Consider the following 27804-nt stretch of genomic DNA (forward strand, 5'->3'; position numbering starts at 1 on the left):
ACCCAAAGGATCGGGCATAGGGCCTCTACTGTTTGGGATATACTTTGAGATTCAAGCCAAAACCAGTGAGCTGTGGCTGACCAAGTTTGCAGATGACTGCAAATCACACAGTCCAATTCCCAGAGATGTGAACATCCTCCCAAGAGGTCCTTAAACTAATGACTGTTGCCATAAGCATGGCCTCAAAATGAATGCCAAGAAATGCTTCATTATCCCCTTTGGTGAAGGTGCCCCCACTAATCGCAACAACAACATACTAAGCATGCAATCAGTCATGAGGGACTTGGGTACCCAGGTTGATAGCAATCTGACTTTTGACCACCATGTTGCCTCTGTTGTATGGAAGGCTTTCTACATGGCTCACTTAATAAGTAAGGGTATTTCATTCAAGAACAAGGATATCATAACATCACTTTACTCCTCCCTTATCTGACCCATTATCAAGTACAGTGCCCCCTTTGACATGTATCTTGCCAAGCACATGCAGCAGCTGGAGAGACCAGAGGTTCCTGACACCTATCCTACACAGACAGAAACTCCACTCGTGCAACCCATATGCAAGGCCTCAACCTGGTCTGTGACATTAATAGAACTTGTTGGCAGGATAGATTTGTGTCCCAGCGACTCCATCTGTGGAATAGACTTCCTCTTAAAGAGGGCTAGTGAGGTACTGCATGGAAAGGAACTTGGACGACTAGTATCCCACCTGTGTTCCTGCTGGACAAGGAAACCGGTGCGGACTTTGCATGGGTGAAATTCTTGGCTAAGCTTATTAAGGCCAATAGCCTAGTATCATCCTATGACCCTATGAACCCAAGTGATGGCAAACTCTTAAATTCACACTCTTCGGGGGGGGGGGGGTTACGAACTCCATGCCCACATCTGCTACACTTCCACTTAGCTCCATACACCATATTGTGTATATTGCAGATAAATAAGACAGCAAAGTGGAAAAAAAAAAAAAACAGTTTGGGGAAACAGAACACTGAGGATATTATGGGACAACTGGAAAGGATGCCCCTCGGCAAGCACATTACAATTTTCCTGGGCTGCACAACCTAGCTCACCCATAATGGACTGCCATTTCAGAGCTACATACCCTAGAAAGCCAAAAACAAACTAAGGAACAAGGCCACTCAGAAGCGGCAAAAAAGTCACCCAGAGCATCCTTTGACTAGTGCAATAGAGCTGTCATTTAAGGAGGATCAAGAAAACACCCCACAACAATGCAATTTAAATATTTCAAAAGGCATCATTTCTATGAATTATCTTCCTCCGTCACAAAAATAAGTGACAGGCCTTACTTGGTTGTTATTCTCTACAAATGTTTGTCCAACAGAAGAACAGAGTGTCACCAGAGACCGCACTGAATGAATGTTCAGGTTACACTGTGCTGCAAATTACAGCATAAAAAAATGCATTTAGTGAGCAGTAACTGCCAGTCCTTACAAACACCAAATATTAATGGCAAAACCCTCCTCCTCAAACCATAACCACTAAAATAATTTTTTTTCCTCTTAAAAAGCCCCAGGGATCAACAGGTTCAATACGGAAATAAAGTAAATTTCTTTGGCAGTTTAGCCTAAAGTTTAATTCAACTTGACAGCATCCCTGAGCTAGGTCCACTTTGTGCCTAGTGTGTGTACCCAGTTAAAAACTAAAACAACTAAGAAAATGAAATTTCCTGGGGGTGGTTTGAGCAAAAACTAAAGAGGAAAGGTCACATAAAACAGATGCCAAGAAGGACCAATATCCTAAATGCAGGAAAACAATGTATGGACTTGCAGGTTCATAGGTAGGTACTAGGCTACCAGACCATAAGCCTAGCCAGAGTGAGTCAGCTTTCACTGCCCCATTGATTAAAATTGAGCCTCTGTCAAGAAGAGCCAATAAAGTGATCCCAGGTGTGTATTTTCTGTTACCCATCCATGGTTGCCAATGAAGTGATCCCAGGTGTGTATTTTCTGTTACCCATCCATGGTTTCTCTTTAAAAGCATTAGTGAGGGGCTCTACCTAATGTAGTTAGGAATTTTGTTCCAAAGCATGGGGAGTCTCCATGACTGGAATCTATCCCTCCAGCATGTTCTATTTATTGTTGTGGCGAGGTTTAGCTCACTAGAGCGAGTGGCTCGCAGTGACTTGGATTTTTTTAGGTGGAGCATGTCCATCAATTTTGGAGTTGGACATGGCTTTGTAAGCCAGGCAGAGATCACTTCTGAGTAAGTGATATGCCACTGAGTACAGCTGGAGTTTTTCCAGTCGGGCTGCATAGGACATCTGTTAGAGACCAGTAACCCTCTTGGTGAGGTACTTTTGTGATCTTTCCAGCTGTTGGAAGAGTCTTGAGGTACATCCCAAACAGGGCATTGTACTCTAGGATGGGTCTGATGAGTGACGAGTAGAGGGGCACTATAACCTCTTTATTTCTAGATGTGAACCCTTTAGTAATTAGATGGGCTACATAGAAGGATTTCCTAACTACTTTGGCAATATGATAGTCAAAGGAGAGATTACTATCTACCCGGGTCCCCAGATCTCTTATTACCTCTTCTGTATTAAGGGGGCCTGCCACCTATGTGGTAATTCATGGGCATTTTTGTTTTTCCCAAATGGGATGACTATGCATTTTTTGGCATTTAGCTTGAGACCATGACTATGACACCAGGTGCCCAACTCAGTAAGTCCCTTTTGGAGAATGTTTGTGTCAGCCGGAGTCTCAATTATGGCTCCCAGTTTGCAGTCATCGGTGAACTTGGTTAGCCATAGTCCTCCTGTTTGCTTGTACTTCTGAAGTATATGCCGAACAGTAGGGGTCCCAGGACAGAGCCTTGTGGGACATCACTTGTCACTGGTTTAGAGTCGGACCTGGAGCCTGCTATTCTTACCATGCGAGTTCTGTCTAAGCCAGTTGGCAACCCATCTCGTGACATAGGGTTTATGTTTAGGCTGGTGAGTTTTTTTTTTTATAATTCCCGAGTGGGGAATGTCAAAAGCCTTGGCGAGGCCAAGCCAGGCTGTAACTATAGTCACCTCATCTATGGACTTGGTGACTGTCTCGAAGAAGTCAACCAGGTTTAGTAGGCATGATCTGCCCTTAAAGCCGAACTGGGTTGGGGCAAGTGTTTGGAGGTTCCCAATGTCTTTGTTAATGAGTTCCATGATGATGCGCTCCACAGCCTTGCAGACCAGGCTAGTCAGGCTTATGGGGTGATAGGAGGGGCCACAACTGACCCTGGTAACTTTGTGGAGTGGAATAACCATTGCTGTGTACCATTCTAAGGGCACATAGCCTGAGGAGAAGCTGAGGTTGAACAGTGTATTTAGGTGGGGGGTTAGTTAGTGCAAGATGCAGCCTGGGACAAAATCTGGCCTCACTGACGCTGTGCTTTTGGCATTTGAAAGGGCTGTTTTCACATGTGCATCTGATTTCCGGGACGCTACACTTTTCTGGTATTGTTGTGGGCTCGTTTTGTGGGCGAGAGGGGGGTGAAGTTTGCACTGAATCTGCCAGGATGTTGGCAATATCAGTGGGTTCAGTATATTTTGTGCTATTTTGCACTAGCTCAGAGCGTATCTGCGAGTTGCCACTTAGATTCTTGACACAGCTAAAGAAGTCTTGGTTTTGCTAGGGATGGCATGATCCATGCATCCTTGTAGGTGCTCGTACAGTGCATTTGTAAATGCTGTTGTCCTTTAGCGTGGGGCTGTGAAACTTAGAAGTCTTGGTTTCGCTAGGGATGGCATGATCCATGCATCCTTGTAGGTGCTCGTACAGTGCATTTGTAAATGCTGTTATCCTTTAGCGTGGGGCTGTGAAACTTAATACCTCTATCTTAAGTAAGGTGAAGTTTGCTGTAGAAAAGTTTTTCACTGTGGTTTCATTGGCTGGAGGTGGTAGTGTGGTGTGGACATCCAGAGTAATTAGTTTATGGTTTGATCTAACCAGTGACTGGTTGACCTCTGGTGTGGAACACCTGTCGCCCATGTTGGTGATGACCAGGTCCAATATGTTTTCACCTCTGGTAGGGGAGTTTACCAGCTGATCCAGGGCATTTGTGTTGATAAATTCCCAGAAAGTGCTGGACCTGGGAGTAGCTTTCCCAGTTAAAGGTAGGGTAATTGAAATTGCCCAATATCAGGGTGTTCGGTAGGACCTTCATGTTTTCCAGTGTCTCCAGAAAGGCATGTTTTCCAGTGTCGCCAGAAAGGCACAGTGGTGGTCCTGGGTCATGGAGGGTGATCTGTAGAAGGCCACAATTTGCATTGCAGATTTGCCGGATGTTAGTTGCACATGAATGATCTCGGAGGTATCATGCAGCGCCACTAACCTGGAGGTGTAGGTATCCTTGATGAATATGGATACACCTCATCATTTTGTGTTTCGTTCCATGTTCTGTGGCCGAAATGTGTGGTGTGAGTTGTAGCACGGTAGTGCTAGGGTGCTCTGTGGAGCCTTGAACCAGGTTTCAGTTACTGCACAGATGTAGACATTCTCCATACTGAGGAGTGCTTCAAGCACGTGCATTTTGAGATTTAAACTCCTGGCATCGAGTAGCATAACCCTTATTTTTTTTTTATTTTTTATTTGTGCTGTTTATGGAGGTGGGTTTGACTTTTGAGCCTAGCCTAAAAAAGGCACTATGGGGGCAGCAAGAGCCTTGGCCAGTATCCCCTTTGAATGACACCAGAAGCTTAGCCAATTGTTGAAATTGATCATTTTTTCTTTATACTGCGGTATCATTCTTGGTGAGGGCAGGATGCTACTCAGGGTCAGGGTCATACCCGCCTGGGCTACATGATCAGTGAGCTTTTCCATGTCCCTTCTCATGTAGTCCAGGCAGGTACGTCTCACACCAACACGAACAATGACAGTCATATTTGTACTTGTTCTGGAGTGACCAGAGTGTTTGTGTTGTGGCGGATTCTGGCTCCTGACAGGCAGCTAACAGTAACCTTCTCCTTGTCCAGCCTAGTGAGTGTGGGACGTCAGTGTGACTATAGTCTTACCTATTACTATAGTATTAGGTATGTTATTTCGCCTTAAGGGCTGTGATTGTGCGGGATTTTGCATTTTATGCGTTTCTGACGGGAGGTGCAGGTTTTTTGGGTGTCTGCTTTGGAGGTCTGTGATGCTTTTTCAGGTTTTTATTTAGAGCCTCTGAGTATGATTGTGTATTGTATTTATGTGTATTTTTTGCCAGTGCTGGTTTAGTAGGTCTATGTGAGGCTGAAGGTGTGGTGCAAGTGTTAATCTTCTCCTCATGACTGCCTGTTCCAGTCTTGGGTGGAGAGAGCTTAGCCTCCAATTTAGCTATATAATTGCATCTCTTGCATATGTTAATGTTTTGTAGTAGGAGGAGAGGGTTGTCTTTGTACATGAGGCAGTTGTAACATTGCCTCAGGATACCCAGGTTCACCAGATGGACTGGAGAGTATACTTGAAATTGCCATTTGGTCATGCCTGAATAGTAGGGTGAGCTGCTTAGTCGCTTGGTTGGTGAGGGGTGAATAGTGAGCCTTGCCCTGCTAGGCATTCAAGTGTCAGGGTATATTAGTGCTTGCTATTAGGTCTGAGCAAGTGCTGGACTGTAGGATGCTTTTTAAGTGCTTAGGTTGACAGACTACTTTCAAGGGAAAAACTGAAGGAGACTTGGTGGAGCTGGGATAAATTTAGCCCTAGCTAACTGGCGCTGCCCGGAAGTGTAAAATCGTGCAAACGTGGTTTTTACAGCAGGGAAATGAAAGAAATTAGCCCAAAATGGCCTATAAACTACTAACTTCTGGGCTGAAACCACTCCTCCAGGGACAGATGGCTGCTCAAGGCTCCCTCTCTCAATGGTGAGCAGAGAAACCTCCCTCTATCCAAGTAAGGTATGGGCAACCCAGAAAATTGTAACAGCCCTGAATTCAGCACTAGCCTAAAAACTGGACTATGTTAGCTTAGAAAGGTGGGAAACAAGGAAAACATTTTTTTTAAAGATAAGGCAAAAACAGTAAAAAAAATGCACTTAAAACAACTTTAAACTACAAACAGTAAAAAATACAGTAAAAACAGCTTTATATGACTACAAGCAATCAGAAAAGGCTCTTAAACAAATTACCCAATTAACCAGTAAAAAAAATCTCAAAACTGAGCCCTGTTCCTGTAGTCTTCAGACTAACTGCACACTCCTGCTACTGGGGTGCAGGGGAACCTTCTCCAAAAAAGAAGGCCTGGATTAGTGCTCAAGTTATACAAACAAACCTAGATTCAGCAGGCTTGAATCTAGTCTATGCTACAGCAAACAAGGCGCACCAATTTTTTCAGCAAGAAAAAATATGCAGGGACTATAAGCCTTTAACCAGAAATTCCCAGCTCAGAAGGGCAGAGTGCAGCCTCTCCTCCCACAAGAGTGCAGACCATGAACCTTAAGCTAAGTGTTCTTAAAAAAGGGAAGACATGCAGACTGCATACAAAAACACCATGAGATAGCAACTCTAACCACTGCATCACTCTGCTGCCCAACAGAGTGAAATTAAATACAAGTTGGGAAGTGACAAACTGCAATGGATATTAGTGCTGTCCACAAGTCTTTCCATACGCTTTAAAACACAAGCCATTCTTAGTGTCTTACTTCACTTTAATAATCTGAACATTTGTGTTACATGCCTTTACATGTGTTAAGCTCCACTTATGAACTATATAAATCAAGCGGTATTACAACACTTGGATGTTATTGCATATTAAAACTCTTTTGCTTGCAGTTGTATTGATATTAGTCCAAGATTGCAACAGCCCATATATTTTAGGACTCATTAAGTAACATACAGACCTTCTGGGAAAAGATCAAGCTTTAGCAGTGCAGAACAAGTTCTATTCTAAAAGGACAGACAAGTCCACTCATTACACATTTACGCAAAGTCGCACTGCATACCTACAGCACACAGTACTGAGACTACATTAGATGGTTAGAAAGGCAGGCTCATTAAACACCCCTCAGATTAGACTCTAGCATCAGTGCAGACCACCACAGAAGACTGAAAGCCATTGTTTGGTGGAGAGTAGAGCTTTTTGGGTTAGAGTGTGTAGGTCAGAGATATTGGCTGTAGAAATAATAGTGGAGTCATGAGCGTATTGAATGAGAGATGAATGATTGCAAGAGGTGAAGAGGTCATTAGTGAAGATATTGAATAAAAGGGGGCCTAAGATGGAACCTTGTGGAACCCCAGTAGAGATGGGCAAGAAAGGAAAATATGAGGAGAGCCATTTGACAGATTGTTGGCAATAGCTAGCGAACCAGCTGAGGGTGGAGGAGGATAGGTGAAAGTTTGCAAGTTTAGATAGAAGTACAGGATAGGATACAGTATCAAAAGCGTTGGAGAGATCTAGAAAGAGACAGGAAGTAGGTTTATTATTGTCCAGGGATTCTGCAATGGTGTGCGTGAAGGAGAGTAGAGCAGTAGTAGTGCTATGATTGGGGCGGAAACCATGTTGAGTAGGGATGAGTAAGATGTGATTGAGAAGGTGGTTTAGAAGCCGAGTATGGATACATTTTTCTAGGATCTTAGATGGGGGGAGAGAATGGCAAAAGGTCGATAGTTGGTAGGATCAGTAGAGTTTCCTCCCTTATGGAGAGGGGTGGTGTAGAAAGATGTCCAAAGATTAGGAACAGTAGATTCTAGCGTAGATTCTAGCATGGATCTATTAATTAAAATAGTCACTGGGTAGGCAATAGAGTCAGCTGCAAGTTTGAGGAAGGTGGGAGGTAATTTATCGAGAGAGAGCGAGAGAGCGAGAGAGAGCGAGAGAGAGAGAGCGAGAGAGCGAGAGAGCGAGCGAGAGCGAGAGCGAGAGAGCGAGAGAGCGAGAGAGAGCGAGAGAGAGAGAGAGATATGTTTGAGTAGTAGAGATTTGATGTAAGAAGTGGGAAGTGGCTGAAAGAAGAAAAAAAAAAAAGTGTTATTGGGGGGTGGGTGTTGGATCGGGTAAGGAGTAGGAAGTTAGAGAGGGTAGGAGGTTTTGGATGGAGGAGATGAAGTGGAAATTAAGTAGGGTGGCAGTTCATAGGTTAGTACTAGGCTAACTGCCCTTGCGAGCCATTTTCAGCCTAGCCAATTATCCCCTGTGAGATTCAAACCCTGTACCTTGTGTTTGTAAGGCAAATGCGTTTGTAAGGCAAACACCTTAACCATTAGGCCACCCTCCTAACCCAGAGTTGAGTTTGGGTGGTGGTGGTGGTGGTGGGGGTTAGAGGGAAAGCCTGGGTAAAGGATGCTATTTAGTGTAGACCAGAATTCACAGGGGTTACATATAGGTCTATACTGGCCTGAGCTATAAAACGATGGTCAGTTTTTTTGGCAAGATTACTTAGTTGTCTGCATTTGAGAAGATGAGGTGTTTGTTTAGTTTTGATCCAGGCTTTCCAGGCACTCTCTCTGTTTCATAATGGTCTTAGTTTTTTTTGAGGTATGATTAGATTTCACTCTGATCATTCTAGAGGGAGCTAGGGGGTCCAGAGTATTTAGGAAAAGGCTATTAAAAGTGTCAATGGCATCATTCAGGGGAAGTTGTTTAAGGATGGACCAGTCAATGTTTTGGACCAGTCAATGTTTTGGAAACTGAAGAGTTAAATGAGGATAGTTTCCGACAAGAGGTGGGATTTAGGAGTGCGAAGGTCATTATCTTTGGATAGAGGTAGGGAGAAGGTCACTAAGGAGTCTCGTAGGGTTTTGGGCTGGTGGTAATGTTTAGGGGAGTTAGTAAGAATCCACTTTATTGTGGAGCTGGAGGCAGAGTTTTTGTGGAAATGAGTGGGGGTAGAAATTAGTTGGTGGAAACCATGAAGGTGAATACTGGGTAAAGGAGAGTCAGTAGAAAGTTTAGACCAGTCTATATTAACATCCCCTAGGATGAGTGTTTCATAAGGTATATTGAGATAGTTTGAGAATGGGTATATTGTTGCCAGGAGGAATATAGATGGAAGCTATAGCAAGTTTTTTGTGAGGATTTAGATGGAGGTTAAGAATGAGGAGTTCAGCAGGGTGGAAGCTAGGAATAGGTGTGGGGTAAGGTGAAAGGTTAAGGCTGTTAGAGTAGAGGATGGCTACACCACCGCCTTTCTTTGACATTCTATCAGAGCGGTAGATGTTGTAACCAGGGGGGAGTATTTCACTGTTTGAGATATGGGGCTTGAGCCTTGTCTCTGATAGGGATAGGGCTTGAGCCATGTCTCTGATAGGGATAGGATGTGAGGGGTGTTGTAAGCTATCCAAGAGTGTAGATCAGTAATTTTGTTTGCTAGGCTTTGAATGTTTAGGGAATAAACAGTTAGGTGTTTGCGAGGTTTTGGGTAATGGGACTGAGGTTGTATATCTGGTTGGTTGTTGGAAGAGGACTGAGAGCAGGAGGTAGTTAAGGTGGATGAGGGGGGGGGGGAGAGAGAGGGAGGTGCAAGGTGAAGAGGGGCCAGGGTTGGTATGGATGTCTCCAGAGGAGAGTAAATGTTTATAGAGAAAAGCACCGGATGTAAAAAGTAGATAGTATTTGTGAGGTCTGTATTTAATCCTATTGGATGGTTTGAGAATTTGAAGTATGTGTCTTTTGTACAGAGTTGTGGTAGTAGAGTTAAATAGGTCTGGAGAGTGTGTGAGTGCGAGGTAGGGGAACAAAAGAATGGATTTGAGAGGCAAGAGTGATAGGAGATAGTAAGAGAGCATAGTGAATAATGTTGCAAATATAAGTAGATGCAGCATGATGAGTAGTTTGGTTAAGGAGGGAAGGGGGTAAGTGTAAGAAATAAAATAGGTGAATATGCCAAGTTTGATTGGGTGTTGGATTGTGGGAGTGGTAATACACAGTGGAGTTCCAGTGGATGGCTGGGCAGGAAGGGGAGGGATGGTTGGGAATGGGGGTAGGGTAGGGGAGCGAAGTGAGCATGAGCGTAGCTACACCCAAAAGGAAAGCCTGAAGAAAATACAAATTGGTGAAAAGAGAATGAAAGGGAGAGGAAAGTGTGTAGGGTTCTAGCAAAAGCAGAGATAGTGGGCCTGAGATTAGGACAGCAAGAGGTAGGAAGCAAGGCACAAGTCTAGAGATGTAAGGAAGAGCAGGGTAGGACAAGGTATAGGGAGTTACTAGAATATTTTACTGTGGTAGATAGAACAAGCAGATTAAATGAGGAGTGGGTAAAGAGAAAAAAAAAAAAAAGTAGTTCAGAAAGGAGGTATTAACAGTGGAGAGTGAGCAGGCAGATAAGAGAAATGGGTATGGAGAAATGAATAGTTCAGATAGGAGGAAAGATTAACAGTGGAGAGGAGTAGGGCAGAGAGGGGGTAGGAAGACTGAGGGATGTTCAGGTAAGAGTTGGAGGAAGAGGTAGATGAGAGGGGAGCGGTCAGCAGGTGTACTGCAGCCAACACAGGGGTAAGCCAGAGATTATAGGCAGCAAATATAATCTTCAGGTGAGCAGTACGTAAAATTCCACTAAGGAAGGAACAAAAGGCAGATGTTTGGCAGAAGGTGGTTTTTAAAGTGAGTTTGGGCCTGAAATAGAGTCAGGAAAACACAGGTAGCAATTAGGTAAACCTGAAAAACATAAAAATAAGACAAGTGAGTTGCAAGGGGTAATGGGAATAGGGATTAGAAAAGTAACTGAGTAGAGGGACAGTAGAAGTGAGTGTGAGGTAGGATAGGGTGAGTGTGGATATGAGTGGTGGTAGGGGGTAGAGGAGTGGAATTAGTGTGGAGGGGGCAGTGAGACAATATACGCAGCTGACAGAATAGGTTAAAACAGTGCAGGAAATGGTCCAAGTCACAAAGATTCAGTTATTCCTCACTTAAAACAGATTTGCCATGAGTAACAGTAATACATTTAGGGTAGCAGGTAGTCAAATCACAGACAGCAGATATTAAAGTCAAGGTAATACACCAGAGCATCATGTATACCATCTCTAAAATAACCTTTATATTGAAGAACAGTAATATTATGCATATGTATATGTTTAAATATATTCTAGTATACAAATGAGCATGCAGTTCAGATTGGGCAGATAAAGCAGTAATTGAAAATAATGTTTAAAATTAATACAATGGTGGTAGCTAAAGGAATAGGAGAAACTGGTCAAAGTAAGAGAAACACTACGAGGAAGTGACAGGGAGAGGCAGACCTGCGCGTGGTAAAAAGAAGCGCTAAAAAGGTCTACAAGGGAGTCCTTAAGCTCCTAGCATAAAACACAAGAGCAGATAACCAACTACTTGAAGGTATGAATACAGGGATCAGACCATGGTCCGATAACACTTGGCTAAGCAATAGCGACAGAGTTAGGGCTTATAAACAGGCAAATACAGGATATCTGGCCAGTAGAAGACACTGATTAAAGTAACCTAAAGATTAGACAGACTAAAATGGTTGGCGACAGTGGCAAAATGCTAGATGCAGGGAAAAAACACATACAGTATTGGAGAAAAATTTAGTGTAATTAAGTTAGAAAATGAATGTACAGCTTGCGTACGTCAGACAAAATTAGGTATTCAGCTAGCAGTAGTACAGACGTATGTATGTAAAGCACAACTGAATAAATTGCACCAAACATGATGTCCAAATGCAATAAGAACAGCCCTTTAGAATCCTATCAAAACAACCACTTATACTTTCATGCTTTTAAATATCGCATTGCAGAATTAAAAAAAAAAAAATATATATATATATATATATATATATATATATATATATATATATATATATATATATAAGCCTCAGGGTACAACATTAAACCTCATCCTTGTTATAAAATGCCGGCGGTAATCCTGAAATTAGAAAACAGACAGTAGGCCTACCCCACTGATATCACAACTAAATTTAAAAAAAACAGTAACAGAAGATAGAAATCCTCACAAATTTAAATAACTAAAGTACTACATAACAGGAAATGCCAACCACCATTAAAAGGAAACAGCACTTTGTTTACTTAACATTTCTTTTCAGAGTTCCTCTTCTAAAAGCTTAGACACCAGTAAAAAAAAAAAAAAAAAAAAAAAGTGATAGAACAATCTGTATTTTTTAGGTACATCAGTCTGACTACCCAGTGGTATTATTCAAGCGTGTCACTGTTTGCATTTTTAGGTACATCAGTCCGACTACCCAGTGGTATTATTCAAGCTTGTCACTGTTTGCATTTTTAAGACCACTATCTGAAAGAGGCTTCAGAATTGTCAGTCATAATTACAACCACTGTGAAAGCATTCTGTGGAGGCTGGGAATGTTGGACCCCTCCAAGGTCCAGCATAATCCAGAAAATCAGAGGCAACATTAAACACTCAAAATTGTCATTTCCTCTCTATTACTCAAGTTAAATGCATTTTAGACCAACTGCTAAAACTCACAGCAAATACACACAGGACTGTTTTTCTCGCCATATATAGCTTTCAGTCAACACATTCCAGAGTGTGTGACCAAACACTTTATATACACACATAATTATAAAACAAAACACAAATGAAGTTCCCAAAGATCCATGTATCTGTGCAAAAACAACTTTTATTCAGCCAGGTCAGAATCGCATTACTACTCTCAAAATCACTTGCTCCACTATTCTGACCAGTTCCCAAACATGCATTTAAAAAGACAACTGTTGGAGCATGATCCCCTCTAAAAAGTAGAGCATGTCACCGCTTTTTTCTTCTTCTTATAGGAAGTTACTAGGCTATTGTCCCAGAGACCCTTGAGCAGTGACATGGGTGGAATCCCAGGGATGCATTTTCCCCATCCAGTTATCCAGGTTGCACTTAAGGGGTAAAGAGGGTCTCTGCTTGGATGTAGAGAAGGAGTCTGTTCCACAGATGGGGGAGCCTCTTGGGACACAAATATGTCCCACCAACAAGTCCTACTGATGTCATAGACATGGGGACCACCACCTCAAAGGCAGAGTTAAAAGGCACGGTTCCCAGCCTTACACGCAAAAACTGTGACACCAACACTATCCAAAGCCTTCGGCATTTCTACATGATCTTGTCAACTTTTGACAACCATATTATGGAAAACCATATTATGGAAAAACTGGTCAGCCACCACAGTAACCTTTCCTAACAAAATCACTTTCTACTGCTGCTGGTTCCTCTTTTGGGGAGAGCATGTCCACTGGCCTAGAGTTCAATGTCACTTTCATCTGTTAGCACGGTCCCCATTACAGAGCAGTTTTTGGCATTTAACCACACCTGTTTAACAGCCTAGGTGACATTCTGCTTTTCCCTCGTGTCTCCAGAGCATATATGGCAAACCAAAGCCATCTGGCAGTTGGCTACAATGGTCTTGCAAACTACTCCAACTTTCAGGCATTTGCTTTACTGACTCCAGCAGAAATCACCTACTGATAGCAGATAATCAAATCCAAAGTCCCTAGCTCCTACTGGTACAGCAAAGGAAGATTCTAACAAGCTGTTTTAACAGTGGTGAAAAAAAATACCATTGTACCTGCCTCTGCCACAGAGCCAAGAAAACTGGTTAATGCAAGAGTACTACTGCAGTTAACAGCACACACTCAATCCCCCAGTAAACATAAAGCATCCAGTTTGACTTTTTGTGCAACTAGTAGGGATTAAGGTGGGTGGGTAGAGCAGCAGCAATACATTACTTGCTGTAAAAATATTTTCATACAGAGCAGGTATGGGGAAAAAAGTACAAAATGGGCAACAGGACAAAGTATGTGAAATAGTATAATACTGTGCATGTGCTGACTCACTCAGACAAAACAGTTGCAATTAATTGAGCAGATGTGATTATAGTAGGCATGTTGTTTCACAAGGACATTTTGAGGTCAAGGAGCCAAATCACACAGGTCCTTAAATAATCCAGCCATCTGTTTCACACGGATTATTTCTGTAGCAATGAAAACTGTACATCATAGTCTGATAAGGGGGTGTCTTAATTGTTCTACCCCGACGAGACATGTTCTCGCAAATTCTAGAAGCAAATGTTTCAGCACTCGCTCACAACCACAAAGCACTCACAGACATTAACTCACCCACAGTTCTAGCAAATCGATTTTTTATGCAAACACCTCATTTACAAGGAAAGAGTAAATATTAGCCAACTAAAAAGCTATTGACTTTTTCCCCAGGAGTTAATTGCCTCAGTAGTAAACAAGTCTTTTAAAATATGACGTGTAGTACCCTCTCCTCGACATTAATACTGATGAAACTGGTAAAGGAGGCATAACATGGCTACAACAGTATTACTATAAAAAAAATTCAGTGGTATTTAAATTATTATTATATGTAAGTTTCCCAACCAGATACCCCTTCCAAACAATGATTATTGGCATTTCACACTTTCTTTCCCTCCTCAAAGAAGCTGTGTATATTATCCAGAGACCAGCCTTCTCCCAACTAGTCAGCCACACACAGCTGTCCTCCATTCCCCACATGTGTCGATGCATTTTTATGCACCTTGGAGTAAAAGCTCCATGAGATAAGCCCTCAATATCACAATTTAGAATTCTCAATATCAGTCCTACCTCCCTCTGGATCTACTACTCCACTACTGACTGCATCTGAAAGAAAAAAAAAGTATTGTCATCCTACTGCCACCTGAATATGCCCCTATGCAGACTACTGCAAGGGGTCATGGCAAAAGAAGACACATCAACACTTTTCCACACTACCTGAAATCATATCATTGGAGTCTCTTACCAAACGACCTTAAAGAAAATATTACCAGCTACAATCAAGTGAGGTTCATGCCACCCTAGACACAGCTACTTAATTATACTTGGTAATTTAAACATAAAACAAAATACAGTAGAGTAAAGGAAAAAAATTGTAGCAGTTGTCGCAGTCAAAAAAATTATTCAAACCATTTAAAATGTTGTGGACGTTATTAACTGCAGTAATGATGCAGAAGAAAATGCCCAACAACGTATGTACACCAGCGATCAGGGCACGCTACAAGAAGCAGCAGGGCATTAAATCAAAAAGACCTTTGTCACTGTGCTTTCATCCTATTAACCAGTGACCTACACTGAAATACACCTGTACAAAGTATGACATCACAGGCTGGGGTGTGACAAGATCAGTCTCTATACCAGAAAAGATCACTATACAAGATAAATGCACTATTGGCAGCTTCACACTAGACAAGCATTCTGAAATCTTTGACAGCAGTTACTGCACCTGTCTGGGGCCATCACTACAGCTGCTTTTCTTAGACAAGCCCCCCCCCCCCCAATAACATAAGTTAAAAACAGTTATAGTAACTGCATCCAACCCACCAGCAGGCCACTGGGTAAACGAATGTGTAAGCAACACACAAAGGTGGTTGGGCAACAATTAAACATTACATGAGAATCATCTTAAGAAGCAAAGCATTAAGCACAACGACACGCAATCACAAATACACACGTCATTACCGGCAATCGAGCAGCAAGGGTAGCAGTGGCTCCTCGGAGATCGGGTCCCTGCGGCGTGGCTGACAAACGGCAACCCCGTCCAGAAGGATCAGAAACGGACAGCTGACCAAGAACAGTACATTGAACCGGAGGGCTACATAATGAGACTGTAGATGCGGGTATTAGGAGCTCAGTCTCGCTGAAGCATAGTGTAGCCGTTTTCCGGTGCGACGACGCCGGGGCCACCACCTTTGGTACACGGATCATGACGGGGGCCACAGAGCCCCTTCCTTCCACTCCGCTAATATAGCTACAGATTTTGACAACAGTGTGTACTTTCTAATAAAGCAACGCAAAAAACAAAACAGACAACACTGCACAGCTGAGTTGGTCGGCGAAATCCTGCACACTGTTTTTATATATTCCTCCTTGCTGGCAAAGTGTTTCCCCCACTCCCGGTTCGGCTCCGGTACACCGGACTTACCAACACATAAATCTATATAATAGGAGTTTGCGCACAAAGAGCAGGAAATCGCGATCAACCGGGACTTCTCTCGGCTATAATTAAATACACGAAATATATTGCTTAACGTAAACGGTAGCTCTAACTCCACCTGCCAGTTCTGATATCATGCTACTTTGCTGTCCCAGCTGTTCTGGTGAGAGTGCTTTCACTTTTTTCTTTTCTTAATTTTAGCGCGAAAGTACATACCGCGAAATTCAGATCTCCCGCGAAAATTGTAGTATTGTGATTGGCTGCAAATCCATCAATGCTACAATCCAACAAAATATGCTCTGCATTAATTGGCTGAATTTTTGCAGCAACAACCAGACTGAAAATTTTGTATTTTGATTGGAAGAGATTTCTCCCGCCCCTTTAGACGCTCTACAATGGTATATTTGCATACTGCGTTAGGAAACAGGTGGCTATTTTAAAGGGGCAGTTGCCTTTATGCGCGTGTACCCTTAACTGCATTTGTTGTTACTGAACTTTGCTGTCTGGAAGCTGCGATTAAGATCCTTTTAACTAGGGCGAAAACAGCCTTTTAGAAAGTTAGACATTTGAATTGTTGTAACAGACAGTTGTTTTCCTACATACAATTAAGATAGTCTCAGTTCCACAATGACAGTAATTTAGTATACGCTGAGTAATGGCTATACTTAACAGCTTGCCTTGATTTTGCCTCATATTTTTTACGTATTCCACAGATTTATTTTCTTGTAACTCACTGAGGATTGCAAACTGTCAATATGTCTGTCATTAGCGTTTGTACTTTGTATCGTCCAACAAAATAGATTGTCCTGTATCCGTCTACCCCCTCCCCACACAGTAGCACGCCCTGCCTAATACTGATGACGTTAACGTGCATTTAATAAATATTCATAGTGGTGTCTTCACTATTTATCAGCTCAGGGCACCTTCTAGCTTAACTGACTTAAACAATTTATATAGATATTACAGTAAACATGTAAAAACGCTATATAAACATAACAGAAATAAATATACTACTGATGTCACTTACCTGAATACTTTTATGGTATAATGCTTCAATATGATATAAAATGCAGCAATAAAAATATACCATTCTTAATTATAACAAAACAGCAGTGTAAACATCTGTGGTTGTGCAGTATGTGGATGCAGTAGGTAGCCATAGGTCGGCAATTAAGGGGCGACACATACAATGGAGCTGGCATAGTGGTTAAGGTGTTTACTTCCCAAACAAAAAGTGCAGCGTTGGATCCTTACCAAAGGAAATTTGCTAAGCTTATAAAGCCCCATGAGGGCAGCTAAACTAGTACTAACCATGAACTTACAGAGTCCAAGGTGGGGAAAAAGAGAGAACCACTGTAAAAACAAACCAGAGGAACATATTATAATAACAGGAAACACAAAAGCATGTCATTTAGCACTATGTTATGATTGAGAGTAAGCAGAATATAATAGAGCAGAGATGATGCACTGGACATGCGTTCTTATAAAGAACTATGTTTAATGAAATACTTAAAATCTAAAATGAATATGGGGGTGCACATTTTCTAATACATAATAAGCAACACACACCCAAGAAAGCAGCACTATGCACTATACATTTAAACTGTCAAAGTATTAAGAAGGGGGAAGTGTCAGAGCAAAGGATGCTCGTTCTCCTTGGCAATATCAATGTCCGAGGTGTCCATATGATTTCCAGGGCACGGTTCAGAACCTCCTTCATTTTCAGTTTCACTGGATGGGAATATCTCAGTACACTCTCTTAGGTGAGCTTCCTGAAATTCCCTTGTGTGACCAAGAAAAGAAGTAAATACGTGATCAAAATCTCCCCTGTATTTACATCTCCACATGAATTTGTCTAAATAGCTAGTGACCGTATCTGCCCAGGTGCCATTCATGGTTTTAAATTGTTTCTTGCAACATGACCACAGCCTTCCACAAAAGTTTGACTGTGATTTACTGTCAGATGGGTGTAGTATTTGAGCATTTGCCTTAGTAAGTTGTCTGAAATAATGGTTGTTCCAGGTAACACATGTTGTTGGATGATAGGTAGTAATGTAGCTACATCTCTTCTGTCCACAAATGTAAGATAAACTTTTTCAGTGCAGTCATACATTCCAAACAACCACCTGTCCAATTTTGCCATGTTTCTCCCACTATTATACTTTGCTCTTACAAAAACACAATCATCAATCAAGACTTCCTTTCCAGGACTCCCAGGTAACACTGGATCCTGGAGAAGTTTCCAAGTGCAGACATCTTGTAAGGACTGATACCAATTCACCATTGATTTAGCCGACACTTCAAGGTGGTGCAGCTATACTGATAGGGACCTTCCTGACCCACCAGTAGACTATCTGGGTAAAGTACTACAAGAACGGCGTTACATATTTCAAAGGTAAACACTGGTGTAAAGGTAAGAAGTGACAGGGTATTACCAGTGATGTGCATCCTTACGTTACTGTTTTCCCTTTGCTTTTGCAGGTGGGCATGCCCCCCTGCACCCCCCTTGTAAGGAATGCACCCTGCACACCCCCAGCTACAATATACCAATTCTGTGATCGCACTCCATTGAGGAAGAGAGAACTTACTTTAGATAGAAACTAATCAACAATCAAATATTTGCCTGATGTCACTGGCAAATCTGTATGGCATGCCATGCCAATCATTCATCATTTGCAGGCATCACAGGCATTAGGCCTGTCAGTCAGTCTGGCCATGCGCATTCCTGCGCGAAACAGTCAGTGAGCAAGTACATTACAACATCGCTGGCTATCTTCACAAGCGATTGGACAGGCAATTTAGTTTTCTCAAAAAATGTTCCAGTCAGCAGACCACTTTTACTTCTGTATTTCCTTGCTCTACATTTCCAAGTGAAGGATGATCTATGAGCAATAAGGAATGTTTTATAGCCACACTTAAGGCAGCTTTTCTCTTCTGGCAGAACCCCAAATGATTTTAAGAATGCTATCACTGAGCTCAAGGTAGAAGTTATTTCATTTAGAAAGTTATCATTGATTGTAGACATTTCTTCAGATTTGGTAAAATAGCAGCAAACCCTTCAGTAGCTCTTGACCAGGTCTCTGGTAAGTTACAACTAAGAAAAATAAGAAGTCTTTTTTTTTTTTTTTTTTTTTTAAATAAAGAAAATACTCTTCATAAAATGCAAGTTCCTTTGTGTGCCAAGTGCTAAGACTAACCTGCATTTCAAAGGACAGGGCTCATGTTTTTTTTATCCCTTAGGTGTGAAATGCTTAGCAGAGAACTTCCTGGGGAAAGCAGTGTGTTTTTAAAAGTGCACCTTGTCAGAGGCACATCCACCTTCTCTTAAACAGATGCATTGCCCTAAAATAAAGGGGAATTTCTTAGAAGTTACATTTAACACCTGCAGCATTTAAGCCATTTAGCTCTGGAGACTTAGTCCCAGCAGACATTCACAAATCACACATGCAGGGGTCATTTCCCTATTTGTTGTCAGATGAATGTAATTGCTTTAAGGTTCATAGGTGAATACTACACTAACTGCCCTAAAGGGCAATTTTAAGCCTAACCAATAACTCAAGGTAAGAATATGACCCTATAGCTTGTGTTAATAAGGTGAAGACCTTAACCAGCATGCCAAACTTAACAAAAATAGCTTCCAGAGAAAAAAGATGAATTGTAACATGCATTAGTCTTACACAAATGTCAAAATAAAATAAATAAATGAAATGTGCTACCGGTATTTTTGTCTCTACATTTGCTGGGTATTTTTAGTATTAGCCTTGATTGTGTTAGGCTTGTGTCATTTAAACCTTGGTAATTGGGTTTTGCTGTGTCACCTTTTCACTGGATATTGTTTTACTTTTATTTGATGTTTTGCCTTTCAGGAAACCTGGATCCCCAGATTAATAAATAATGGTGCACATTGTGCAGTGAGACCAGATAAACCACTAGCCGGCATGTATGACCTTACACAATCCCAGAAAGAATAGTACCCAGCTCAGATCATGGTACTCACCAAAGTCACTAAGACTCATGTATGATGGTTTTTTTTTTTTTTTTTGGTGAATGGTGCAACAGGATTCATGGAGGATACTCCCTGTTCTCCAGTGCAGGGGGAAACACACAGAATGTTCCAAGCCCCCCTCAACAGATTTGCTATTACAACAGGTAACACACAGCATCCGACACTCTATGTTACTCATTCATATAGTAAAGTGTAATGCACAACACTAGAGCCTGCTGTATGGTATGCAACATGTGTGAATATGTACAGATGCTGTTATGTGGCTATGTGAACACAGATGGCACCACTCTGCAACACACAACATGAAGAAACATGAAACACCAACTGTAATATTAATCAGAATGACATTTCTACAAAGCAGATGACAATCAGATGTTGTGGAATAGTTAACAGGCATAGAAACTGTAAGGAACATACATTAGTAGCCATCTGTGTATGTGAAGCCACAAGTAGATTAGCACAACCTGAAACTAAGGGAAGCACAGGCATAACCACTAATAGCATACCCCTGCAATACGTAATAGCCTGAAACACTAATAAAGGGAATTCTTGATAAGAAAGTCACGATTATTGCTCAGTCATTACTTGCAAGTTACAGTAATGATTTTGGAGAGTGGGCACCATGCACTTGTATCACTTCTTTACTTTACTATTCTGATATACTTTTCAGAAATGAAAGTAAATCTCCAAGGTGCTGGATTTACTATTTGACCAATGGAAATTTCTGAAGTATATATTTAAGCGCCTTATTCTGCAATGAGGTATTCTACAACACGCAGTACCTGTCCAACTTATGGCATGATGTCCATAGGACTATGGATACACACTACAGGTATGCTGTCATGGCAACAACATCTGCTGATGATAGTAAGGTAGAACTGTAACAAGCAGTAACCGCATAATGCACACCTTGACACAATACACAGCAGCACAGGCAAAGCTGTGATATCTAGGATGAAACTATGGTTCCCAATGAGCAAACAGTGATAGTGAAGTGTCACATACAATAAATATGGTGCATGCAGTGTTAATGAAAAGCTGTGTTTGTCAGTGCATGGTTGGGTCGCACTGTGTCTCTGACATCATATGTATATTTTCCTAAACTCTACAAGTCTCTCCAATATTAAGCACAGTTTATGTTTCATTTTTCTCCCTTCATCTGCTAACTGTGCGTTGCTCTGCCTGTTTTCTTCTGTTTCTGCTGCAGACAGTAAAACAAAATATTTATAAAGTGCATCACCATCCGCTTTCCTGTAAACTTTGCCAGTATACTCAGTGAGACCAGTCATCCACAACCAAGAACTCCTCCCCCAATGGAAAAAGAACATTTAAAGTGTGATTAATGTTGAACTCATAATCATAAACTACTGGTGTGCTCTCTAGTTAATGTATCTAGCTACCTTACTGTGTGTACACTACTAGAGGGCTCCAGAAACTTCCACTAAAACTAAATCAATATTTTTTTTCCACCCAATAGTTACTTATCTAACAATATTATATCCTGACCCTATTTCTAACAGTAACATCTTATGCTAGGGGAAAGTCTAAAAAATACACTTGTATTACAGTCCCTAACAAAAAAACAAACTTGTGTACAGCTAAGACTCTAATCTTAAATGAAGATTAGTAAGACAGTTTACTCAATGTACTTGCTAACATGGTACAGTCTGCCAGTCTGATGCTATTTTCATCACTGTCAGAAACACCGGCACAAAATATTCTTCGCTTGTGTTAGATTAATTTCTGTAATATTGCCTTAATAAGCTCATCTCACGTCTAAATGCAGCTCTACTGACTATTTATCTTGAAAATACAACACTCTGTGTGTGGGCCACACTCCGTTCTACCCTTGTTCCGCTCGGGCTTCACTATGCTCCCCTACCCAAACCCCAATTCCCACTCAGCCACACTACACCTACATTTATACTTTCTGACCCACGTCCACTTCTCACAATTAACTAATAACTGCCCCTAGCAACACCTGCCATCCTCCGTCATCATTAAGGCATCTATCATGTCTAATACTCTTGCAACTTTCAATAATACACCATAACCACCCTAAATATACACTACACAATATCCTGTCAATCCTTATATTTCTTTCAAGAGCAAAACTTTCTTTTGCAATTACCATAACACTACTCACCCTTCTCACACACATCATAATCTTACAATCACAGTTACATCCGCCCAGTTTCTCTCCCACAAATCCACAACAGACCTCTAACAAACAACATTTTTCAAACATATCTCCTGAACTATATCCACACTCACTACTAAACACACACACTTTTAAACACTTAATACTCAGTAAGTCATCATTCTCCATCTACTTACATTCACATAAAAAGGCTAGATTTTTCTACACATATCTGCATACCATAATTAAGCTGCTCCAAAGGGGGGATATCCACCCAACCCTGGCCCAGGCACCAATATGCAGTCAGAACCAACCACACTCCTTCAAAATGACACAACTCCTCTCACAAACCACAACTCGGTTCACAACCTATTTCTCCTAAACACACATTTTTGAAGCATATGTAACAAGACCCATGATCTGCATGCAGCCCTCTCACACTATAACCCTGACATACTTATAACTACTGAAACTTGGCTAAAGCCAGAAATAGCTAATAACAAAACACACCCCCTGGAGATAACATAATCAGGTCAGACAGACAAACAGAAAGAGAAGGTAGAGTAGCAATAATTTTTAAAAACACCCTAGAAGTAACTCACCATCCTCACTACCCCAAAATTCAGAGATGAAATTCTCATTACCCAACTCAAGCTTAATAACAGTAAATCAATCTGCTTAATACAACTGACTATACATTCCTCATGAAAACAATCTAGCCACGATTGAAGAAGTCCTTCTGTAGCTGTATCACAATATAAAAAAGAGACTATAATCTTATGTGATGAAATATTGACTGGAAACAAATAAATACCTCACTTGATTTAACCTTATTCAGAATCTCACAACTATTAAATGTCACTACCAGGACCCACAAAACATCTAGCAAAGGAACCACACTAGACTGGATTCTTTCAAATAAGCCCCAAAACATCAAACCCACTGGACCCTTACCAGACATTAGTGACCAGCTACTCCCCTACACTATCAGACAGCAGCTAAACTTTCAGAAGCAAGTAACATACTAACGAGTTCATAACCTGCAGAATTTCAATCCTGAATGCTTTATAACAACTCTAAAACAATACAGCTGGAGCTGCCTAAAACATTACCACTAGATGAAGAAGATACTCATTTTAATCATGTCTTCCTAACCATCCTAAATAAGCATACCTCACTCAGAAATAAAGGAGTCAAATTCATTCCAGCATCCTGGCTAAGAAAGGCTACTAGGCAACAACTATTAAATAGAGACCGGGTCTGGAAAACTTATACAAAACATACATCTCATTTAGCATTATAGAGATCTCAGAAATTAAAAAAAAAATACTTAATGACAAAAAAGAATATTTTACAAATGTACAAAATATCCAGAAAATAACCTCAAACTATTCTGGCAGTCGGTAAAATCACTGCTAACCCCCAGCAACCCTCTATCCCCAGTCCAGCACAACCTCAAAATACCCAGGTAATACAGCAATTGAATTCAAAACCCACTTTGTAAATTCTGTTTTATCATTAACAAACCAAACTCCACCCCAGCCTTCACTGTTCCACATCTCCCTACTTGATAGTGTACACACCTCAACAATAAAAAATAAGCTAAACAAAAATAGAATATGTCACACAGGCAAAACTCCTTGGAGTAATGCTTCATGATAATCTCAGATATGACCGACACCTAGCCCTAGCCATCCAAAAAAAAAAAAACTGAAAACTAGGATCCCTCTACAGGACTAGGAAATTCCTCACTAATAACTGCAGAAAAACCAATAGCACAAACATGCTTACTTCCATCCTTACAAAAATAAATTAGAGACAGCCTACAACAAACAGTAATCCTCAAAAAAAAAAAAAAAAAACACCATTGCATAGCACTAAAAAAACTTAACTGGATAGACCTTAAAAAACACTTTAACTACCATCAACTTATTACAGCCCATAAACTAATAAACTCCCCAGAAAAATGCCCAACTGTAAAAGAAATACTACAACTCTGTACCACTAATGGAGCCCTACGATTCATCAGCAAAGTCTTTCTATCCATCACAAAATGAAATAGCGCAGGAGGCTCACTATACTCTAACCAGGAAGCAGAATTCTGGAACTATATCCACCCCCCCCCCCTCAAAATAAGGCAGCTACACTTACTGCATATCTTCAAAATGTCACTAAAGAAACACCTGCTAAATAACTGGTTATCTCATGCACTACCCCAGGCTACCCCCCATCCGTACTCAACCTAAGCTCCAGCTTCAGAGTTAGACTCCCTTTACTTCCATTTCTGTACCCCAGTCATACGTATGTAACTTTATATCTCTGTCAGTAAGAAAGCTCACTGTATATTCTCCCACAGCTGTCATTCTTACTATTCGTCTACAGGCTGACACTCTACCCTGTACACAGAAAACTTCCACTATCTCTATTTTCCTTAATGCAGGTCTATACAAGCTCTCTACCTCAATCTGCCTAATGTTTCATATAATGTCTCCTCTTAAGTTCTACCTCCAGGTAAATCCCTTGCCGCCTTTGCTACATTTCTCTGTACCTCTAATTGATAAGCACTTTACATAACTACATAGATAGACAGTTGATGTATTTCTCTGTAACCAGCTACCTCATGAAAAAATGTAGTTCCTTAAATTCATAGGCAACTGTATGTAATATAATGTGTTCTAGATGTATTCTTATAATTGTGTTTTCATGTAAACTCAAAAGTATTTTACAAAATGTCATTTTTTGTCTTTAAATCTACTTGCCTAATATGTGGAGCTTTTCTCCCAGGGCCTCAGCTGAAAATGGGATAAACCCCTGTTGGAACTTCCCTGTAATGAAAGAGAAATAAATAAAATAACATAAAATAAATAATTATACCACGGATGATCAAGGGTGGAATGGTTCACAGTAATCATCTTATCCTTAGATGTTAAGGGACACAGTGTACATGGCTGTATACACACACACACACACACACACACACACACACACACACACACACACACACACACACACACACACACACATGCACTTTCTTGGTTGGAGGTGGAGATGGGGGAATCTCATTGAGAGAAATAGTAGATTGTGTCAGAAACAACACTATTTTTGATGTGACTGAGGTGCCACTATGTGAGTGTGACCTACGTCCCTCCACTAGCTTGTTGCAGTGATACATTTCCTGACACACATTATGACTGTATACCTTGTGATGGCCTTCCTACACTACAGCTACAGGCATGTACCCTAACCTAACGCAGTCCTCCACATGGATGTGGAAACAGAAGCAGTGCATGTTACCATGGAACTCAAAAGACCAATCACAATATTGCCCCTAGACAATAGTAGTAGTACTGGGTTACACCCTCAGAAATGCAATACTTGACAAAAACAGACTACCAGGGTGATACTGTGGCAGATGTGCTGATTGATCCTGAATGCAGTCTGCATGTCAGTGGTCAGCTGTGACATGTAATAGTACTGGGCACACTAAAGGGCTGTGCTGTGATGGGTGTACCCATATGAGATGCAGTGTGCTCATCTGCTGCGACACCCACAGGGGAAGCATCACTGGTACTGCAGCTATGGGAGACCTCTCCCCCAGTAAGGACAGTGAGTGCTCCTGCTGTACTGCCACAGCTTTAACTGTGGGTGATGTTGCAGTGTCACCCTGTACTGCAGGTGGATATCCATCCAGGATGGACACAGGTGGTGCCCTTGTATCACCTGACTGTGATTCAGCTATTTGTGTCTTGTTATCATCATCAATCCCTGTATGGGTGCCAACATAAGCCTGTTGTCTTGCCCTAGCATCTGCATGTGTTACCATAGCAATGGTCTGGCTTCTAAATTCAGAACATAAGACACATCAGAGGAAACATGATTACCTGTGCTAAAATTCTGACCTTGCAGCCTGCTTGCTAAAGATGTTCAGGCAGGAAGAAATTCAGAATCCAAACATACCTCTGCTATCATCCCTCCCATACTGATATGGCTGAATACCCCATGTTCCTTTAACAAAATATAAGTAGTGAATGATGTGGTCAGCCTACAAATGGTAGGTGCATTGCTGCTGTAGAGTTATCTGCTCTGCTTGTATATTACTAACCTGGTGCATCATTCATTGAGATGCATTGGGGTTCATTAATCCTAATACCAGTGTCAACTCCTCCTGGTATGATTAGAATACTGTTGTCTCCAATTAAAGATACAAAAACCTTCTCCAAATCCAGTAGCCTGGTGGGCCCTGGTGAATCCCCTATGGCTAGCCCCTGTGCTGCTATTGTACATGCCTTTGACGTGGCACATTCTATCAGGTTAATAAAACATTTACAACATTATTGTGATATGCATTTCTGCTCATTCACAGTATTGGTGCTATGGATCAGTGTGTACCAGAACTAGTCCCATAAAGGCTGATTAGCACGCTACTCCCAATTATTCACCTTCAATGGTCATGAGTACCTGCAACAGGGTTTCATTTTCAGCAGGACTGAAATTGTCTGTCGTCTGCTGTCCCCCTTATCCTCTGCACATGCCAACTCCTGTGAACACAAGGGACATACAGTAGCTATAGACTGCATACAGCTTGGACTTTTAGGATGGTAGCTACAGACACAGGGACAGATGTGGGAACACATACAGCTGGCATAACTGCCATACATACGCTCACATACACTGCCTGCAGGCCAGTGTCTGTCAAAAGACTGACATGTATGCAAAGAGGAAGGCAGTCTTCCCTGCTTTCAACTTTAGGGTGTCATTTAGGGAAAAAGAGGCAACTAACACTAACCTCATACTGAACCCAAACAAGACCAAACTCATGTTCTTTCTCCCCACCAAAACACCCTATCCCTCAGCCACTTTTCAAATCCACTCCTCCAATGACACAATTATAAACACCAGCTCACATACCAAATTACTAGGTGTCACAATTGATAGCAAATTAAAATTCGACCTACAGCTCTCTCAAACCATTAAAAAACACACATCAAACTCTTTACCGAATTAATCCTTTCCTAACTAGCCATTTTAGACTAAGCATCACCAGGACTAATCTCTTATCTACTTTTCTCTATGCTTCTCCCATCTTTAATAACCTTAACAAAACTGACCTTACCAAACTTGAATCAGCCTACAATACAATAGTCAAGTTCGCCACTAGCTCCCCATATAGGTCCCACCACTGCTCTGCTCTACAACAAATACATTGGCTAGAATTCCCACAACAACTAACCTATACCCGACTTGTCTTTACTTACCAACTAATATATCAGCCAAACAGAACCCCAGCACTACAACAATTACTCCAACCATATACCAACACTCTGCAACTCCGATCCTTGTACAAAACACTCCTCCAAGTATCCAAAAGCAAAAACAAAGCCAGGGACACCCTCTACTCCCACCACATTTCTAAACTTTGGAACTCAATCCCTCAACACATCCTAAATGCTACCAACCTACACCAATTCAAAATTCTGCTCAAAAAACACTTCACTAACAACTGGCTCTGCTCCTGCACCAAGCCAGGCTAATACCACATAAGCCCACATCAAATTTCATCTCCTAAATTTTATAGTCTCCATGTATATAAAGTTAACCTACAGGCTAATACACTCAAGTGTACTAGCCTTTGATAGCATTTAGTCGAAAGACCAAGCATTTACTGTATTTTCTGTCTGTGTGTGTAAAAAAACTAAAAAACAAAAAAATACTTCTGCTTTCCTAACTTTCCTAGCTAGTTGTTCCAGTGATCAGATTTTGCTGATCCCTGGGCTTTGTATTTGGTTCCTGTGTTCCTCCAT

General features: G+C 41.3%; 1 protein-coding gene across 1 annotated transcript in view; it reads right to left on the reverse strand.

Moving 5' to 3' along the window:
• Positions 1 to 16028, reverse strand: part of E2F2 (E2F transcription factor 2) — a 199982-nt gene extending 183954 nt beyond the window's left edge. Inside the window, exon 1 of the mRNA XM_044059979.1 lies at positions 15383 to 16028. Coding sequence (XP_043915914.1) covers positions 15383 to 15628 — 246 coding nt within the window. The 5' untranslated portion in view covers positions 15629 to 16028. The remainder of the gene's footprint in view (positions 1 to 15382) is intronic.
• Positions 16029 to 27804: the final 11776 nt, after the last annotated feature.

The sequence above is a fragment of the Protopterus annectens genome, chromosome 1.part2, assembly GCF_019279795.1.
Source record: "Protopterus annectens isolate FY-2018-M chromosome 1.part2, PAN1.0, whole genome shotgun sequence".
NCBI classification, from domain to species: Eukaryota; Metazoa; Chordata; order Ceratodontiformes; family Protopteridae; genus Protopterus; species Protopterus annectens.